We start from the raw sequence: 21,625 nt of genomic DNA, 5'->3' as shown, positions 1-21,625 counted from the left end.
AGGAATTCTTTTAATACAAAAGGCTTCTATGGGAAATCCATCGACCAATAAAGCACAACCAATAGCTTTGAAATTCCTTCATCGATACACATCTGTAGAACTTACATATATATGTAGGGAAACGACATGGATTGTTCTAAAATTACGAAGAAGTCAAAACATACTATTCCGGAACAGTGTTTGTTTCTATTTAGGTTTTAGGTTGTAGTTGTTATATCCGGTAAAGATACACGCACTGACGCAGGGTCGGGTTGTGTGTGCATCGTCATGTTTTTTTCCCAAACCATTTATACTGTAGTCTTTTTTCTGCAACTAATCAATAATGTAAAATCAGATGGAGTTTTGGGCTGCGGGGGGTTCGTAAAGTCTGACGTAGACATCAATTTCTCATTGGTAGAGGTAGGTGAAGTGAAGTCTATGTACGGTTAGAATGAGTTCGAATTTTCTCGTTCTCTTTAATTTTATTTACATGACATAACAAAGATAAACAAAATGTTTCATAGCTATATTGCTGTGCATAATTCGTTCTCTCCCAGATATTTCATTGAAATCCACCTGCTGCAACAATCTCGGATTAATAATCAAATGAAAAGAAGGAACCCATGTTGGCATAGGAGTCAGCAATTTTATCAATAATATTTGTTGTAATTTAACACAAAACAGGAAAATCCACCAGTGATATTTGCGAAAAAATCGAGCAAAGGGACAGGATGGCAACAATTTTTTTTCAATTTTCTGTAATTCGCTATCCAACTATAATTACCCTCTAGATATCAACTCTGTAATGTTATTTTATCAATGCATTGCATTTATTTCCCTACATTCATCCTTCAAAGTCATATTAATTCCATTTCTGCACATCTCAATCTTAAACAGTGACCATTGACAAATTCACGGGTTTTTTTTTTCAGATTGAAACCTAATTTTTAAGTGAACAATGGTTTCTTTCAGGTGAAACTGTACACAACACATGGCAGCATCAAGTACCAGACAGACTGTGCCCCAAACACTGGCTATTATCTGATTCCTCTGTATGAGAAGGCTGATTTTATTCTTAAAGTAGAACCCCCTAAAGGATGGAGCTTTGGTATGTGATAATGTAGACCTAGTATGTGCACAGAATTAGAAAGTGTATGCTACACTTATGTGGCAAATGTGCATCATTTAGACATTCCAAATACATAATTTCTGTATATAAGTTGTTGGTTCAGTCTCTCTAGGTAAATTCAAGTAGACACACTGTCTGTACAGCTACATTTCTGTTTATGCCAAAATTTATTGGCACAAAGCCTTACTTTGATTATTAGACAGGTTGAGCAGGCCAATGGGTACCTGTACTTGAAAGTTTAGGTTACAAGTAGAACTATGCGTACCAGTTCACATAAGTTTTCTTGTTTAGCAGTTGTAACGTGTACATGTACGTGTAAATGTTTCAATGTAATTCTAGATATTCTCTCCTACTAATCTGAGAATTTTAGTCACAGTCGAAAATAGATAATGCTGCATGTGTTAATTTTTCATACATCATTGTTTATATATGTGTATTTTTATTTATCACAGATGAATAAAATAACAGAGCCACTGCATAATTTGGAGGAAGAGATATGTGTATTAAAACTCCAATAACATATTAAATTTTAATGAAAATTGATGTTTGTTGATACAAGTATTCGCATTAAATATTCAGGCTTAAGAAAAATAAACATATTTGTTAAAATAAATAGCTAACAGGGAAACAGAAGCTACAAGTTCGACCTTATGGGTACTTTGCAATTTACATATATATTCATTCGGGTACATATGTGTAGAAATTCATCAGTGCACAAACTGATGAAGTAATGCACATATTTTCCTTTCTACACGTACCCGTACACAGTTTGCCAACCCTTTCTTTTGACTTATTGAAAAATTACTCTGCAACTGATGTTATCACATTTGCATCAGAAAAATTCCAAACATCCTCATCAACCCCATAAAGTGATTGGGGGGGGGGGAGGGGGGGGTTGTTTACAGGCTGATGCAAGTAAAGGAATAAACTCAGTAGTAATATTTTTTAAAGAATGGTATTGCTTTTGTGTGTACAACTAATTTTGCAAGTTTTTATACAATTACAGTAGGTTATTGTTTTGTTATAATTATTGATGCATGTTACTTATGGTATCAATAGCTTTTCTTGACATTATCACCTTTTTAGCCTGTCATATTTTACTTGTTTTCATACAGTGTTCATGTCATTTTGCTTTTCGCTTTTTCAGATCCAGAGAGTTACGACCTGAAGGTGGACGGGGAGATGGACAAATGCAGTCGCGGGGAGGACATCAACTTTCGATTCACCGGATTCACTGTGTCCGGGAAGGTACGTACTTCTTTCTTGATTCTTTGTTCTTTATAAAGTTGAAACTGTAGATTCTTAATTAAACATGAGGAATTAATATCTTCATGAAATTGCAAGATGCAATCTATGCAGATTTTAAAATCTCGCTTTTATTTTTTCAGAGTTTTGAACTACAGGAAATTATAATAAAAAATTAGTACTCATGATTTTATAAATTCGTGATTTTATGACACAGTGAAATCGCAGAATTAAGTACTCCCGTAAAATAAGGAATTTACAGTATATTGGCATGTAAATAGTCATTGTTTACAATAGAATTCAGTAATTGGTCATAGACATGTCAAGGAATTGTAAAAGAAATCAAAGCCTTGTACGGTTGATCCCAACTGATGGGTTTTGCTTGTTGACAAGTGAGGCATTTGATCATTTATATTTACCTCCAGTGGTGAAAAAGAGGTAGATTAAGAACCCAAAATAAGTAGTAATGTTCGCTGTCTTTTTTGCATAGATTTTAAAGCGCATATATATGTAAATAGAGTCGCATGCATTTACTACCAAATCGTTGAAGCTTTTATGGAGGAAAAAATTCTTTGTGTGCAGAGACATTCACAATTACCATTGTTCAGTAAAAAGTTGCCAAAATTGAACAAATAAGGGAAGTAAGAGCTAGTAGTTAATCATATAATTAACACAAACTGTACAGTGTTGCAGTAAAATGTAAGTCGAGTTAACTTTTATGGCAAGTTAAAAGATGTATTCAGTCATCGCTATTAAAGCAACATGTGGAATATAGCTATAAAGCTTTCGGGTAATTCCTTTTCGTTTGCAAGGATATCAACATGTCTTGAAATTAATGTAATTACTGGAAGTGGCATCATTTATTGTTCAATGAAAAAAAACATGCTTGAAATCTTATTTTTTATCAGACTTAAATATATACAGAACTTTGTGGTAACGAACCTCTGTTGGATAGTAACATTTCAGTTGTAACTTCAATCTTCATGTTAAAAAAAAATAAGAATTTATTTTTTTTTTTCGTTTGCATGTAATGTTTTTATTTCTGAAACCTACAATAATAATCACTGTCAATTGCATTACAGTCTAAGCAAATCTAATCCAGCAAGTCATCTCTGTTGACAGATAAGAATGATCCAATATATTGACTGCACAAATATTTAATTCTTCTTCGACAAATATTTATGTCATCTTTGATGAATTGATGAAAGAAATAATTAAAAAATTAATTGTAGTAACCTATTTGTCATCTGTGTTTGCTCCAATGATCAAAGTGTTGGAAATTAACAAGATAATTATGATTAATACTTTATAATATTGAAGGAAATATTTTGAAAAATGGGGTATATTGAAATTGCCATTATTACATGTAGTTGGATATGTTGTAGACTGTTAGTGTTTGAAACTCAATAAACCTAAATAATCTTGTATAATGACACAAGACTTGTATATAAGACATAAGACTTGGTACAAAGGTTTGCTTTTAGGTGGCTCACTACACCGTGAAATATTTTCTCAAATCAGCAGAAAATTACTTGATTATGATAGATATCAAAATGGTTAAGAAGAATTTAAGTATGATAGGCAAAAAATGTGTAATTTTGGATGAAAAATTACTTTTTAAAAAAATTTAATTCAGTTTACATTTTGAAAAAAAGGTCCAGGCGGATTCGAACTCATTATCTGCGGTTCAGAAGCCCAATACTTTAACCACTGAGCTACGACAATATACAACCAAAGGGAACGATATAAACAGTTTAACAAAACATTTAAATTGCCATCTTGTGACGTAGTGTCTTAAAGTGAGGTACCTTAAGGAGGAAATGACATCTATAGATTTAGTGATCACAAGGCCAAGTGTCAAATTACAATGGACATCACCCCCAGACCTTGTGTTAATGACTCAATGGTTTTCTTAAAAGTTCTATTACACAATTTGTTCTGAATAACAAAGGACCATTTATTTTGAAGTCTTTGGCGTTTTGAATCTAGGTGGTTTGGGACATTGATTAAGATATGAGGGCTGAGGAATCCCCCCCCCTTCACACTGCTGTCAAAGTAGATCTCTCTCATCCTCACTTGTTTGGCTAAATAGACTGTTGGATCTGACATTGATATATAGACTGATCCCCCATCTCCCAGAGTGATTAAAACCAAGGTTGGTTTTCAGAGAGAGAAAGTGTCTTATTTGTGAAAGAGAATTCTTCTCCATGTTCCCTTGGCCTTTGTTATTAGATACAGACACAAACAACTTGTTTTTCTCTGGCTTTCCTTAAATGCCAAATTAAAGTCTGCCAAACTTCTGTCAAGTCGTTATGATATTCAAGGCCAGAGCCAAACTCAAGCTTGTTTTTCAAAATCTGTGCTCGTTTCCTGAATGGCCCTCTAGTTACATTGACTTGTAACCGAAGCCTCTCACTGTATGAACAGTGGAAATAAACAATATTAAAGTCTCTTCTATCATGTGGTTGGTCCTTTAATGATCAGGACAGTCATAATGTAGATAGACATGATTACATTCATGAAGGCTTTGAATTAAAAAAAAAATGAACAGATTTCTAGGCAAATTTCCTGGATGCCTCAGAAGTCTGAATTAAGTCATCAAATTACAGTACATTGCTCACGCTGTTGTAAATGAGATATGATCATGGCAGTTTTAGTCGGAGGTAGTTAAGACTTACATTGTACATGTATATCTATACAAGGTGAATTTGGAAGCTAGCATAGTTGGCTGTAAATTTTATAGATGAGCTTATTGTTTTTTAAAGTATGCCATTTGCATCAATAAATTACATTGGAGCCAAAATAGCTGATTACATTGTGAAAATAGCCAAAATAGTTTATTACCAAGTCCTATAGCATACTGACATAACTATGAAAATCTGAAAACTTTTGTGTACCTGAAACTTTAAAGTGATATGAGACACTTCCATATTGTAATGTACTTCTGTTCATACAATGTACGTTGATAGCCAACATTTTTCTATTTCATGGGGACGAAATTTCGTTGGTAATTTAATCAGGATATTAAAAATTTTAATATACATTGAACAAATAATTGTATACACATCCATGGGGATGTAATTCATGGGCAAGGGCTGCCCATGAAAGCCACAAACATTGGTCCTCAACAAACGATGATGATTCCTTAGAGTTGTATAATTCGAAAATTCTGAACTTGTGAAAGTATTTTAATTATATATTCTTTTATCCACATTAGTACATGTATCAACAAGTGTCCCATACCACCTTAATTTGTCAACTATAGTACAAGTGGGCTTAAAAATTTCTTCTCAAAGAATGCATACTTTCAGTAAAAAAAAAAAGAGAACTAAAGTAGAGAACTCTAGCAAGAAGTAAGATCAAAATTGACAATTTGATGACCTGAGTGTTATTTTTAATAGGTGATCAGTAAGGGGCAGTCAGATGGCCCGGCAGGAGTCACTGTGAACCTATTTAAGGAGGGCACCACCTCTGTCCTTCAGACCACCACCACAGGAGAGGGCGGTGCCTACACCTTCTCCAAGGTCATGCCCGGAGACTACTCGGTCCAGGCCACCTCTACTGGATACAAGTTTTCTCAGGTACTGGTTATACTATTCTTTCCCTGTAGAAAAATTTGTTGTATTGTTAAGTTTCAGGGTTGGCTGGAGCGAGCGATCGTTTTGCAAAGCAAAGTTATACTGTTTTAATTGATAAAATTATCAACATTCATAGGAAACACAGAACTAACTTGTTGAAATGATCCTCTGAAAGCTATTAGAGAAATTTTAAACTAAAACTTTAAACACAGATTTGGCAGAAAGGGGGATTGATGAAGTGTAAAAACACTGATAATATAATTTTGGCCATTTGAACTTGGCATGTGTAGTTTTATTAGTACAAATGTTAACATTCTTACCATGGGGTTCTTTTTTCTCTCTTGCAGAGTCAGGCCAAGTTTACAGTGAAGGCAGACAATGTGAATGTTGCCAGCTCTATGGTCATTTCTGGATACCAAGTCACTGTAAGAATGTAATTATGTTTGGCATAGGGAGTGAAATCTTAAATAATTCAGTAATTACGATTTCTTCATCAAAAATCGTTTCTCTTGTAGGGGAGTGTTCAGAGTGAAGGCGAGGCCATCAAGGGAGTTAACTTTATCCTGTTCTCAAAACAGTTCAAAAAGGAGGTAGGACTTTTTTTTTAATATAAACTGAAAATTCCTGAAAGAAAATATGGTAAACTCCATGTTTAGTACTGATGTTTGGCTAATGATTTTGATAATTTTGTGATGTTTTTATAATTTTGTGATTTTTTTCCAGGATATATCTGACTGTAAGAAGGACATTCCGTCCAGTTTCACCCACTCTGAGTCCGTCTCCCCCCTGTGTTACGTCCTGTCCGGTGAGGATGGAACCTTCGTGTTCCCCTCCCTGCCTGTGGGAGACTTCTTTATTGTGAGCTTAACATGATTTTTGTATATTTTATCAACAACAGTATATTGTCATATTAAAACGGTCATCTTGTACATTTATTGATCAAATTTTGTGACTACATGTATTAATGTATGTGAAAAAAATTGCAAGAAAGTTTCATAATCATGGAAATTTAATAAAGTTCTTCTTTCAAGGGATTGAACTTCATGCCCATAAAACATTTTTTAAAGTGACAATATTATTTTCAATTGCCAATTATATCTGATCAAAGGCATAATGTAAAATATGATTTTTTACAGGTGCCATTTTATAAAGGAGAGCACATTCGGTTTGATGTAGCTCCTGGGAAACTGGACTTCCATGTGCCTCATAGTCCCTTTACTATTCCTGTAAGAAGAAAATGAAGTTGCTTGTTTTAGTAAAGAAATGAATGCAGTAACCAAATTAAAATGTTCTCATGAGGTCAAATTCTATGACCTTACAGGGTTTCTTGGAAATTTACTCACAGTTAACATAGAAAAACTTTATCATCTTACATTTATGGTTAAAATTATGGTTAAAAGATTACTTTGACTTTTCATGTAATAAAACTGTTTTCAATATATCAATTTAATTACCATGAACATGTACTGTAAAATTAGAATACATATGTACATATTGATTTAAGGTTTTGTTCTCTACATTTAAACCATTGATATTTAAGGAGGTGTTCCAGGTGAAAGGATTCTCTGTGACTGGAAGAGTTTTAGAGGCAGCTAAGGTAGAGTAATACTGTAGATTCCTTATTAAATGCAAGGAATTAATATGTATGTAAAATCGTGAGAAACATCCTTTGCGGATTCTAAAATCTCGCCATCGTTTTCTGAGAGTTGGGAATTATGAGAAATAAGAAGAAAAGTTTCGCGTTCACAATTCTGTATTCTCGTAATTTGATACAAAACAGCAGGGTTGCAGAATAAAGTAATGTAAGGAATTTAGAATGTCTAAATGCAAGCTGTTGAAAAATTTATTTGTTATGGTCCAAAGGAATGTCTTATCTTAATAGTAAAAAAATATCCCCAAGTATCACAAAACAAACACATTTATTATTAAGATTTTGTATGCACACAGTTATTGGATGACAATTTAGATAACAACATTAATTATGTATTTTAATAGTTTCCTTATTGTAACAAATTAAGTGCAGTTTAAAATAATTTAATGCTGGTTGAAATGCCTTTGGCTTCTCAAATTCATTTACATTGTATGACATAACTTGCCTACTTCACTTTTGTAAAACATGCTTCGCGTAATCTTTTATAATGAATGCTTTATCAGGGCAGTGGGGTGGGAGGAGCCAAGGTTTTGATTGATGGCAAACAGCAGACGACAACTGGTCCGGATGGGATGTACCACCTTGAGAACATGAAGACTGGAACATACCGAATCCAAGTCCAGAACGAACACATGTCATTTGATGAGATCACAGTCAAAATTACTCCTAACACCCCTCAGATACAGGACATCATAGCATCAGGGTGCGTTATCACAGGAATTCTCCTAGATATAGAAAATATTGTTTGCAAAGGAAAGGAAATTACCTTTCAGATTCGTTTTTTCAAAAAATTTTGGGTGATACTTTCAATATTGAAATTTTTTGACGGAGTTTATTTTAAATTCATAAACTTCCTGTATGTTCCAATCAAAAAATCTGATATAATGTTGCATACTACACAATGATATAATAAACATTAGTGTGCTGGCAATTTCCAGGTTTGATATGTGTGGTCAGATTGTCATTGGGAAGCTCCCCGACAGCGTCCAGGGGTCAGCTAACAGACGGGTCATCTACTACCCCCAGGGGAAGGGCTCTGATGCCGAGTCAGTCTCCACTGGCAATGACAACAAATTCTGTGCCAAGGTCAAACCAGGCAAATATGTCGTCAAGGTAGAGTTCATAATTACTTTTCAATGTGTACCTGCATTTTCATTTCTTCAGTTTAAAATAATAAGGAATAATTTGGTGTAAAAAAAAAAAATGGGCTTACCAGAAATCTTTCCGTTGACCTTGACCTGGTTTTTAATCTTTGACCTTCACATGGTTTCTGATAGATTCACCTGACGGATGAGGAGATTAAGGCTGGACTGCAGCTGGTACCCAGTGAGAAGGAGGTCACGGTACAGAACGCCCCGGTCATGGACATCACATTTTCACAATTCAGAGCCAAGCTGTCGGGATCCATCAAATGTTTAGGTACGTGTGTATTATTGTATTTTCCAGTATCTCTTTTGAACAAGATGGTTAGTTTTTCTGATTTGATCTACATTTGGGTATGATGCCTCAGATGGAAAGAAGGGTAGAAGTGAGTATGCTAGGATATAAATTCAACTGTGTCAAGTTATCAAACTAATTTCTTGGAAGAGTCAGTATTTTTTTTAATTTACCCCAAGTCAGATTAAACATGTTGTGTAGCATCATACATATATAAAAGGCTGCCTCCTCTGTGTTTTTGTCTTTGATACCACAATTACACAGAGGCTGGTTCAATAAAAAAAATTTATATGACTATTTTCTTTTCTATATCAATATTTATTTTATTATTTTTGTTTCCCCAGAGAAGTGTGGAGGAATGGAGGTGTCCCTGAGTCCTGTCAACAGAGGGGACAAGAAACAAATCACTCAGGTGTGTTACCTGTACATTTATTGTCATCAAACAGATATCAACAAAACCTACAAAAATTATGATTACAAATTATGTGAATTTGGTACTTGAATGGTTTTAATATTCTATTCTAAAAAAGACCATGTAAAAACAGATAAAGTAAAAAAAATAACTTTTAGTTTAACCATTGAGAGACAAAGTAGTTTTAAACAAGTACAAGTATGTATTTGTCAGATTTTCATCAAAGATTTTGTTTCACTTTAGGCCAAGGAAGGTGCAAAGGGCACAGTGTTTCAGTTTGAGAATGTTCTGCCTGGGAAGTACAAAGGTAGGAATGATTTAATTTACACAGATTAGGTATAGGTAAATGACAGTTTCATTAACATTGCATTTACTCATTTTTATATGCACCCCTTACCCCTTTCCCATATGTTGGTTATATTGACTTTTGTCTATTTATCAGTATGCTTGATGATCTGTACTACTTAGCATTTAAAAAAAAATTAATCCAGACCCAGACCTGTTTTATAGTTTTCTAAGTTTGAGATTGACTTGTTTACCTTATTCAAAATTTGGAAAGAAAAGTTGGAAAAACTATCAGCCTTTTTTTAGATGACAGTTCTTATATGTAACCAGTTACCACTGCTTTAGAGACAATACTAACCGAAATCTTTACCTTTTCAATGTCCAACAGCAATTATTCAGACAAGTAGTTTTTCAAATAAAAAAGTGCAGGTTTCCAGCAAATGGATTTGAATTTTGATACACCCAGTTTGAACTTCTGTTACGACTTTCAGTGACCCTCCTCCATGACACCTGGTGCTGGAAGGACAAGACTCTGGAGGTCGAGGTCAAGAGCAGTGACGTTGCCGACGTAGACTTCACCCAGACCGGCTACATCCTCAAGTGTACCATCTCCCACGAAATCAAACTGGTAAGCACCAATTCAGCCACAGCTGTACTAAATATGGAATATCAGTTTCCAGTTTCAAAGTTCTGTGGAGGCCTTACTTAACGGGAGTACTTAATTCTGTTATTCTGCAGTTTTCCATCAAAATGCGAGAACCTAATACATGTATCACTAATCCCAAATTTTTAACCTAGTTTCATGTAGTTTAAATATGTTTATAAAATAAAAGCGAGATTTAAAAATTTGCGAGATGGGCTTCTCGCGATTTTACGCGGATATTAATTCTTCACATTTTGATAGGAAGCTACAGGATATGTACAAGTGTCATATTATGCTATGAATATTCTAATGAAACCTGAATGAAATAGACACAATGTTAGATTCTTTACTTTCTTTATTTTAGGAGTGGTTATACATGTTTGAATTTTTTTGGATTTCAGCACTTTGCTCATGATAGGAAAAGCGGATCCGTTGGCTCCTTTGATTTAAACAAGGGCACAAACCGGTTCTGTCTGGCCCAGCCTGGTGTATACAAGTTGAGACCTGACTCCTGCCATAAGTTTGAAAAAGAGGAATACATATATGATACGTATGTACACTCTCACTCAGTAAACATACATGGGAAAATTGGAAGTAAATATTTGCGTAAGAAATTTGACATCATATTATACATACAGGTACTGGTATATTAGGTTTCTCTGTCCTGGTTAAAGTTTACCATCATTGATTAATAGTTATTCTATATTTGGGTGTACGGTCATTTCTGCTATGAGAGTTAGTGACACTCCTTGATCTCTACCTTGGGCTCTTGAAATCATATTCTTTTTTTTTTCTTGCCATTCAATTCATTATTACCTATACCAGTTTAGAATGATAGTATGGTAGATTAAAATGACAAAAGAGAAAGATTTTGACATTATCCAACCGTTAGATACTTTGGTTATCATGCCACATTATTTCTTTTTTATTATTTCAGAGGAAGCCCAGAGTTGCTTGCCTTGACAGCTGTGTCACATCTGGTAGAGGGCACCGTGACAGCAGAGGAGAAAGTTAATGACATCAAGATAGACGTTACGTAAGTGTAGCTGTGTTAACTGAAGCTTTAAGTAATACTTTTGATATATTTCATAACTAAATAAATGTAGCATTTAAATGCCTATACAGCCTACTCCGGATATATTGAAATTCAAAGGACCATGCAAATTATTTCAATATATCCGTATTTCAATATAAGAGAAAATGACTGACACGAAGCCGCCATTTTTGAAAGTACAATCCCGATGTAAGCATAGAAAACCAAACCCGAACAAATTATTTCGTCATCATTTATCTATTAAAGTGAACAGATTACATGAAATATTAGTCCTTCAAAGTTTGATTAAAATTTATCCGTAAGTTTCATTTTGTTACTTAAACCTCATCATAATCTCCGATCGCATTCTTTTACGTTTTAGAGAAAAATCACCAGACTCAAACGCTTATAATACTGCTGAACGCTGCTTGTATATCATTGTAAGTGTACTCGCGATAATCTCAAAATCTTTAGCTATTTCGAATTTAGGATTTGTTCTTTTATCAATAGCCATAACTAGTTCGTATTTTGTGTCCGAAGATAAGGTTTTTCTTTTCCGTGAGCTTTCCATATTACATCTAGCCTCAATACACCCGTATACTTAAAAACAAAAAAATCAACAGTGAATGAATTTTACTTTTTAAAAGAGGTATAAAAACACACATGATGTGAACTTATTAATTCACACCTTTGTATATCAACCGGTCAGTCTGGCATAATTACTGTCACCAACCATGACGACATCCGCCAGGGAGTACTTCAATATAAGCGTTGTAAAAATAACTAATTATCACCTATGGGAACCGATCAATGGCTTCAATATAAGTGATATTTCAAAATAGCCGATTTCATTATATCCTTTAAATCAATGCAAGGAACATAAGAGGCAAAAACTGGGGATTTATTTCTATTTCAAAATAAGCGGAATTTCAAAATAAGCGATTTCAATTTAAGTGGAGTAAGCTGTATTATGAAAAACCATAAGCATATAAACATCTGTTGACCAACATTGATTTGCATTGAACATAACCTAGGACATCAGGTGTGCGTGATTTGTTTGAAAAAAGTTATGAAATAGAAAAAGGCTTTAAAGAAATGAGTTCTATAGAATATCTGTTTAGATTTTTCCATGGTTTGACAGGTCGAGCCTGAACACAGAGACAGTCACACTGGGCCCCCTCACTGTCACAGAGGAAATCAAGGGAGCCTTTGTCTACAAGTTCCAACACTGGGCCAAGTATTATCATAATAACATCACAAATACATTGATAGATCTTCTGTTTTTGATGGAAGAATGAAATTTATTGTTTTTATTTATGAATTTGTAGATCCAATGAGAAAGTGGTGTTTTCCGTGAAATCAAATGAGCTCCTGTTCAGCCCTGGCTCTGTTGAGGTCACAATTGTTGGAGGTAAATTCAAATCTGGTTATGTGTGAAAGTATAATGTTCAATTTAGAAGATATCAAGATAATTTCATCTGATTTTTTAATCCCATTTTGTATATTTGATCTAGAGACTTTGCAGTTTTAATGATTTCATAAATTGTCGACTATCATGAAAGTATATACACTAACTTTGTTGTGTAAAAGACTTTGACATTGCCCTGTGGACTGTACACACTGTAGATCTACAGGAATGACATTTGTAATTTGTAGACACTTGTCCTGGGGAGGCAGTGAAGTTTGTGGGGAGGAGGGGAATCTTCATCACAGGAAGTATCAAACCTAAACTAGCTGGGGTCAAGGTCACAGTCACTCACAAAGATGGAACAGCTGACCCTATCGTCATAGAAACGCCTGACTCAGGAGAGTTCAAGTAGGTCAAAGTTCATGTTGCATTGCTAATAACTATAAAGATTTTCTTGTTTATTAGTAAAATCTATGTGCCTCTAATCAAGATATTAGATACTAAGGCATAGAAGGGACGTAGACACATACATGTGCAAGTATACAAGTTGTTCATCCTTGGATCTTGAAAAGATTTTGATCTTTGAAAGTGACACCCTTTTGTTAATAAATAAATCAGGAATCCATATCTGCTTTTTCAGAATTGGCCCACTGCACAGGGAAAAGCAATATGAAGTAGCAGCCGAGAAACCAGGCTATGTGTTGGAGAAGGAGAAGGAAGACCCTCTGCTGTTCTCAGCATTCAAACTCGGTGAAATCTCTGTACAGGTCTGTACTTTTTTAAACTGTTTGAATGTTATGTAAGGGACAGAACTTGTCAGTGAATGATTTTGAATTTGAACCTTTTATCAGTCATATCAGAGCAATGGATCAGTAAAGTATCAGATCATCTTCCCAATATCAACAATGACATGGGACTCAGTGTATCAATTTTCATCTGAAAGAGTTCAAGGAATTTCTTGTTATGCTGAATACTGAATACAGGGTAATTTTCGCCGTGTATAATTTTTGCCTTTCCACACTCGCAGCCAGTTTTGCCCCATCTTGAATTCGCCCAGACATAGTTTTGTTAAAAGAAAAATGAATTATGACATTTGGATTCGCCCAGTCCTAAATTCTCCCATTGACAATGAAGGCAAAGGAGCGAAAAATAAATGAGGGTGAATATTTCCCTGTATACAGTACTTATTTCAAGAATCACTTGCTTATAATGTATCACCTGTACTCAAACCTTAGTAATAAGTACACACTTTCAATGTGGTCAATGTGGCAGTAAAGTAAAACCCGGTAATAACAAATACGCTTATTATGAATTGATGCTTACAGTGAAGTGATTTTCATTTCCCGTGACTTTATTACATATTGTAAACATGAGGGATATAACGAATCAGGCTTGGGGTAATGCTAAATGTAATGGTAATGCATTGCAATGCATTACATGTTTTCAAAGTAATGCTAGTAATGTGCAATGCCTCAAAATTAGCATTACAAGTAATGCTAATGTAATGCATTACTTTCCAAAATCTAGTGTAATGCTGGCATTACATGGCATTACTTTGCATTACTATGCATATTTATGCATGTTCACTTTAAAAAATGTGATGAATAAATGATTAGTTGAAATTAAATTTGATTAAATTTATTTTTAAAGAAGAAAGAATTCTAATTAAGAAAAAAATGTTTTAATTGTACATGTTTTATTAAAAAAGGTTTTTTAAAATTCATTTTTGAATTGTTTATATTACTAAAGATAACAGCACAATTTCATAACATTTTTAAGAGTGTTGTTATTAAGAGTTTTTAATCATTTAAACAATTTACTCCAATTAGTTTGCACTTCAATAAGAAATGTCAACAACACACTATGCCCCCAGGATAATCTAAGTATCAAAACAATCTATTGTTATAAGAAGTGCTAAACACCCCAATCCCCTTCCCTTCGCTATGTCACAATAGAATAGGAGACAGACATGCACCTTTAAAAGCAAAATGAATGCACTGTCCATCCAAGATGAAAATCAATATCACTTCCAATATTATAACCCATTTGAAAATAATCTTACTTATTTTCTCTCTCTTTCTCTCTGTCTCTTTGTCTCTCTCTCTCTATCTTGTATATTAATTACACTGTACATTAGTTTGGACTGATAGAAAATACAAGATTTATGTATTTAATCTATTATTGCACTTAATATATCCTAAGATAAAGATCGTCAAACAGTATTTTCCAGCCCAAGCTTTGACTGCTCCTGCAAAACATTTATTTAGTATAGCCCGGAAGATGGATGCATTTAAAAGATGAACCCTTTGAAACTTCGATCATAAGTGCAACAACAATCTTTTGTCTTAAAGTGTCCTCCGTAAAAAGAAATACGATTAAAGTATATTAAGAAATATAACTGGGAAAAATCATCTGCTTATAAATTACCGGTAATAAAATGAAGTGTCCAAAATTATAAAGATTTGTGTAATCTGGGGATATATCTATATTTAGCTTTTAAAAACCGCAACATTATTTCATAAATTGTTTTTTGTTACGCATGTTATCCTGTGTCTCTATTTCATATCTGATATTGTATCATGCCAAATGTCTATAAATATCATTTTACTTATGTAATATGTTGTTCATATTTCCACAATATGATTATATATTGAGCAAATAAAGAATGACTCTTGTTTATTCATTGAATTTGAACCTGATACTGAGCATGAAGCTGTAGATATGTTAAAGAGTGTTGTATATTTGAAACATTTGCAAACACTCTTTATTAGCTTCACTTTAAAAAAAAAAGTAATGGTAATGGTAATGCATTACTTTACTCATGTAATGGTAATGTAATGCATTACTCCAAGAAAATCAAGTAATGGTAATGGTAATTTAATGCCAAAATTCATGAAGTAATGGTAATGTAATGCATTACTTTACAATGTAATTCGCCCCAAGCCTGTAACGAATTACGCTAAAAACGAAGCATAATTGCCCATCACTGCCACTTAGTTATAAGCGTGTTTTACTGTACTTAAGAAAATGAAATTTCAGAAGTCTAATCGGTATTAAATGTACACGTACAAGTACATGTATAAGGCTTAACTATTTGAATTTCGTAAATCCGTAGGTTGTGGATGAAGAAAACAAGCCCTTGTCTGACGTCCTTCTGTCACTGAGTGGAGGCAAGCAGTACCGCAGTAACAACGTCACCGGGGTCAACGGATCCATCGTGTTTATTGGCCTGGTGAGTGGTGTTTGTGTACAGGACAGCAAATGCTTGATGTGATAAATAAAGTGTTTATACTTGTGTTATTAAGGTTGAATTTATGAATTTCACGTTATGAATACCGGTATAAAGATAACTTTTTGGTCAAATATCAGCTACTCAAAGTAAACACCTGAAGTGAGAAGTAAGGTTTATGTCTTATGTTTGTTTTCATATTTTCATATATTCATATATTTGTAGTCACTTGGAAGTTTGCTTGAAAAGATAATATAAGTAGCATACCTAACCTCCTAACCCCCCCCCCCCCCAATCCTTACACGCAAACATATGCACATACAGTATTTCAATCATTTATATCCATAACATGTATTAGTATCTCCAGCAACAGAAGAGTATAAATGTTCACTGAATTAAGTGGCAGTTGTTTTTAACAAATGATAATGCATGATACATTCCACAATTCTTTACAGAGTCCTGGTCAGTACTACCTGCGGCCAATGATGAAGGAGTACCAGTTCCAGCCCAACTCCCAGATGATTGATGTGTTGGAGGGAGGGACCAAGAAGATCAGCATCAAGGGGGTCAGGGTGGCCTACAGGTGAGACAGATCAATAACAAGGGGGTCAGACCATCAGGGTGGCCTTTGGGTAAGACAGATCAGAATCAAGGGGGGCAGGGTGGCCTTCAGGTGAGACAGCGTACCTGGTGAAGTTTGGTTTGATTTGGGTGAAGCTATAATTTAGAAATGTGCAAGTAAATATGTGTGTGTCAAGACTTGATTTGGAAATATGTAGTTCATGTCTATGAATCTGATCTTTGATGTTCTTTTTATTAAAAATTGTACTTTGCATAAATTTTTGAAAAGATGGTGTTACAGTTTATGTTACCATCGAATATATTATAATTTTATTGTAAATTGGATTATCGATTTAAAGAAAATCAACTTAAAAGATGTAGTTCAGCTTAGTCTGATAAACAAAACATAGAGTTGCATTTTATACATAAATTGATGCAGTAAAAAGCATTTTTGTAAAAGACTGTTACAAACATTTTCACTTATGACATGAGCCTCTCCCTCTGTAGTTGCTATGGCATTGTGACTTCCCTTATTGATGCAGTAGAACATTTTCTGCAAAAGATTATAACAAACATTTACACATGTAACCTTTGCTTGACCTCTCTGACAGTTGCTATGTTTCGGTGACCTTTACTTTGCCTGTCTCTGTAGTTTCTATGGTTAGGTGTCCTCTGTGACCTTTACTTTGCCTCTCTCTGTATTTGCTATGGTTCTGTGACCTTTACTTTGCCTCTCTCTGTAGTTGCTATGGTTCGGTGACCTTTATTTTGCCTCTCTCTGTAGTTGCTATGGTTCGGTGACCTCCCTGAATGGTGAGGTGGAGCAGGGGGTGATTGTGGAGGCTGTGGGGGACAGACCCGAGTGTAACCAGGAGGAGAGTAAGACTGAGGCGGACGGCTCTTACAGGATCAGGGGACTACAGGTACACCACATTATTACACCGCACTGACAAGGGCAAAACCTAACAGGATTATGGATTTTGAAATTTAAAAATTCAGTCAGTAGGTAGAAATAAATATTTACATTAAGGTGTCTAAATTTTTTTTTGTTTTGTAGCCTAAATGTACGTATCAGATTCGATTAAAATCGGAGGTTAACCCCCACATAGAGAAGTCGGCCCCTCAGTTCCACGAATTAGTGGTAAGTACAGTCTTCATCGGCCAAGTACCACCACCAGGAACAAGTTCATGATACTTTGCACATTCTATACCTGCTATGTGGTTAGCTACCACTACATGTACATGTTTGGTTGAAATTATCAAATCTACTTTATAGACTTTATTTTTTTGCAAAAAAACAATTAATTTTTCATGTCATAAGATTTTGTAGTGTACCAGTAAGTGCATGTACATGTGCTGCAAAGAGTGAATTTTTATGAAGTACCAGTATGTTTCATAGATAGATATGACTGTCTGTACCATTTTGTTTCCCCGTACAAAGTTGTGTTTTATTCTTTTCATCTCCTTCTTTTACAGGTGAAGGACTCTGATTTCACTGGCATCAACATTATCGCTTTCCGTCGTAACAACCAAATGGACATCAGTGGAAATGTGGTCACTCCGGAGGAATTCCTCCAGCACCTCAAGGTTTGATTATGAATGTGTTGTATTTTACTTTAAACTCTGCATGTGAAAATGTAACTTAAAATTTACAAAAAAAACAAGCTTATGTTGTTTATTTTCAGTTTCCATTTGTACATGTATTATAGTGTGTTTTAGGTGCGGTTGTACCGAGATGACAACCCAGATTCTCCCATCCACACTGCCAGTCTGGGCCCAGTATCCTTCTTCTATCTACCTTCACTGCAGATGACTAATGAGGTACTTTAAAGTGGGAAAATGTTGTTGGTTCATGGTTTTGAATATTTCCCAGTAACTATTTTATCACTTAGCAGTGGAGTTGGAAGCAAATTGAAAAGGGGGCTAGACTTGTCAAAAATCTTGACAAGCCAAAAAAAAAAAGATTATGGCTATATTTATGTTTAACTTTGCAAAAAACCTTAGAAATATTTACTTTGCACTTGTTTTAATTTTACTCTGTTCATGGATTTGATATGTTGATGTTATAATATTTTCTGATTTTGTCCTCAGAAATACTTGCTTCGTCTGGAGAGCACCCTGTCAAAGGCATCCTACGAGTACGAACTCCCGGAGATCAGCTTCCAGACTAACAAGTCCTACAAACACTTTACATTCCAGTTTACTCCTAAGGTGAGGGTCATTTTTGCAGATCAGATTTTCACCATATGTTTTACTGTAGATTCCTTTATTTATGCGAGTACTTTATCTTATCTTTACTTTATCTGTTTTGCATCAAATCGCAAGAATATAGAATCGCAAGCACCGAATTTTTATCTTAACTTCATTTAGTTTACTTCTGTCCAAAAAATAAAAGTTTAATTTTAAATTCCGCAAAATATGTTTCTCTTGATTTTACGCATATATTGATACCTCTCATTTATTTAGGACTCAACAGTATATGATATGCCATAAAGATTTTTCATTGATGAAATTTTCTTTTATCACGATTTTCAAATATTGCTGTATACAACTCATTTCTACTCATGGTAAATGTTGTTCATGTAGTGATGAGAACACATTTTGGATAGACATGTTTATCATAGAATGATTACCAGATCCCTTACAAATACATCATTTTTTTTTTATCAGAGGAAATCCTTGGAACAGGAGCTGAACCAGGGTTCTGTGCTGGCCCTTCCTCTAGCCATACTTGTAGGCGTGGCTATCTATAACTACCAAAAGGTAAATTTAATTACCAAATAAACAAACAAATTGTCCAAGGTTTGCAAATACCCCGGTAATAGCAAAACATTGATTTGCTATATGCTCTAATCTTATCTGAACATCTGTTATTTTTGCCAGATTGATGAATTTCTTGGTGTATGAAACAAATACACTTGTCAATCAACTCTTACTGTACATGTACATTAGTTGAATGCTTGCTGCATGAACATGTATTTCCTCATGTTTTGACTAAAATGATGATTATTTACTACATTGTTGGCTTCTTTAAAACATGTCATAACGGATCTCCTTGTGATTAAGTGTGCATGAACTTAAGATCTTTCTTTAAACAGTAGTGATCTTCTTCAGTAAATTTATCGGTTTACCACATCCTTTGATGATATGATTTAGAAATAAACAGGAAACTTCCCTTAAGAAACCAACAGATTTGATCATAGGTTTTTTCTATACTTTATTTTTTCTCTGCAGTTGTTACCAGTGCTGTCCAAAGCTGCCATTCAGGCTAAGACTTTTCTAGCTGCTAGTCAGGCGGAGGTTGCCGCTAGCAATGGGTCGAGTGAGCCATCTACATACTCCGCTAGTTTCACAGAACCGTCTAAAAAGAAAAATAAACCCCGGAAAACATGATGTTTATTGAGAATTTAGAATGTATGTCAGCTTTGTGGTTTGTGAGAAGTGTGCAATTTTTTTTTTTTTATTTAAAATTGTCATGGTGACGAACTTTAGGGTCTGATTGTTTTGGAACAAATTTTACTGATTTAAGGATTATGCAAAGTTCTCATTGAATAAATTATTTACTTATCATTATGCCTGAAAAATCAGTTGTTTTTTAACAGGAAACCTGAACAATATCTGAAGACTCAATAACATTTGTGCCCATTTTATCACCAATCCCAAAACCCATTATTTTTTCCCTGTATCATGAACAGTTTTTGAATATTGTTTAGCGAGTATCCTGATGTTGTGCAAGAATTTTACAGTGCAATTCTTTTGTTCAAACTTGTTGTTAGAATATCTATGGGTCAGTGTGATGTTTTTGTTAGTGAATGATGTTATATACTGGTAGTCTGGAATTGTGAGCATGAAAGATGGGACATGACAAGTTATCAACCTTGTGAAGTGAAAGTGTGTACTACAATCTTAAATTTCAAGTTTTGAATGTAGAATTTTTTAGTGTGAGGTATATTTTTTTTTAACATTGGTGAGAGAAACATTTGTGCTATCTGTCTGTGAACATTTTGTGTGGTAAGACACTTCTTCATATGCACAATTTAGAAAAAAAAAAACAGTTATATTAGAGAAATACATTGTTACAATTGATTTCAAAATCGACTCTTAGAAAAAGCATTTTAATACAAATGTAATAGAATTTGATTACAAAAGAAAATGTCCTAAACAGGTAATTTTTATACATTATGAAAATCATTTTTCTTTTTATTGAAAACAAACAAAATTAAATGCACTTCAGCATTTTAAAACCGCTAATCATGCTATACTTATGATACAGAACAGCTTCCTGATCAGTAATTAGTGATTTCAAGTGATTTTCAAGGATGGAAGTCAAACTTAAAAAAACAGATCAATTTGAGGGGGCAAGATTATGTAACAGTGCTTGATCTAGAATGTGTGAGCTTTGAGTGATACATGTGTGGCAGATGTATTAGATCATTGACTGAACGTATATCTACTTTGTATTTATATTGATTTTTTTTTGGGGGGGGGGGGATGGGGTGTGAGGGGTTACTGCTACTTCATTTAAAGCATTTACTTCATTCTGCATTATTCAGAAACTTGAAAATTCTGTATTTAGATGTCTAACTTCATTTTCTTCATTTATTTACTTTTTGTAATTGTCAGATTTTGTCTTAATATATAATAAAACTTTATACATCAGTGATGTTTTCATATTCCTTAAATCAATAAACAACAAACAAATGGTGTAAAAAAATGTTGAATTCTCAAATGCATGAAGATTGAGATTCAATCCACCAGAGTGCACTTGTACCAAACCATAAACACATACTAAACTTGTGTGAGGAGGTGCAGAGGATTATGGGTTGTAGGGTACCATGGCTTTATTTTTTTCCAGTTTACTATTTTACACAGCAGATAGTTCCAACTTTTGAGGGTTGGGAGGGGGGTGGAATCCAATAATCATTGTTGATTAAGTGCTCTTTATGATGGATGTATATTTATACATGTGGACAAGTGTCATTAATGTATTCATTCTGCTGCCCTTGACACTGTTGAGTAACACAAGGAGGTTTTT

General features: G+C 34.2%; 1 protein-coding gene across 1 annotated transcript; it reads left to right on the top strand.

The window, feature by feature from the left end:
* Positions 1-207: 207 nt before the first annotated feature.
* Positions 208-21,008, top strand: LOC105324982 (BOS complex subunit NOMO1). The gene is made up of 30 exons (XM_011424286.4): positions 208-399; positions 952-1,087; positions 2,256-2,356; positions 5,755-5,934; positions 6,279-6,356; positions 6,447-6,521; positions 6,655-6,789; positions 7,068-7,157; positions 7,472-7,528; positions 8,086-8,285; positions 8,521-8,695; positions 8,860-9,001; positions 9,364-9,431; positions 9,675-9,738; positions 10,208-10,344; positions 10,761-10,909; positions 11,297-11,395; positions 12,534-12,629; positions 12,721-12,803; positions 13,049-13,208; positions 13,441-13,567; positions 15,916-16,032; positions 16,485-16,612; positions 17,375-17,513; positions 17,648-17,731; positions 18,067-18,177; positions 18,310-18,411; positions 18,682-18,801; positions 19,261-19,353; positions 19,825-21,008. Exons 1-30 carry the CDS (start codon positions 268-270, stop codon positions 19,981-19,983), a joined length of 3,537 nt encoding a protein of 1,178 aa, XP_011422588.3. The 5' UTR covers positions 208-267; the 3' UTR covers positions 19,984-21,008.
* Positions 21,009-21,625: the final 617 nt, after the last annotated feature.

This window comes from Magallana gigas, chromosome 5, assembly GCF_963853765.1.
Source record: "Magallana gigas chromosome 5, xbMagGiga1.1, whole genome shotgun sequence".
Lineage (NCBI taxonomy): Eukaryota > Metazoa > Mollusca > Bivalvia > Ostreida > Ostreidae > Magallana > Magallana gigas.
Note: the sequence above shows the minus strand (reverse complement) of the source record. Positions and strands in the feature narration are given on the sequence as shown.

What these genes read in the sequence shown, in the direction of transcription:
- LOC105324982 (XM_011424286.4), top strand. Translation starts at nt 268, where the DNA reads ATGTTTTTTTCCCAAACCATTTATACTGTAGTCTTTTTTCTGCAACTA. An exon ending in CAGGACATCATAGCATCAGG is followed by an intron (nt 8,286 to 8,520) that starts GTGCGTTATCAC and finishes GGCAATTTCCAG; the next exon opens with GTTTGATATGTGTGGTCAGA. An exon ending in GACATCAAGATAGACGTTAC is followed by an intron (nt 11,396 to 12,533) that starts GTAAGTGTAGCT and finishes ATGGTTTGACAG; the next exon opens with GTCGAGCCTGAACACAGAGA.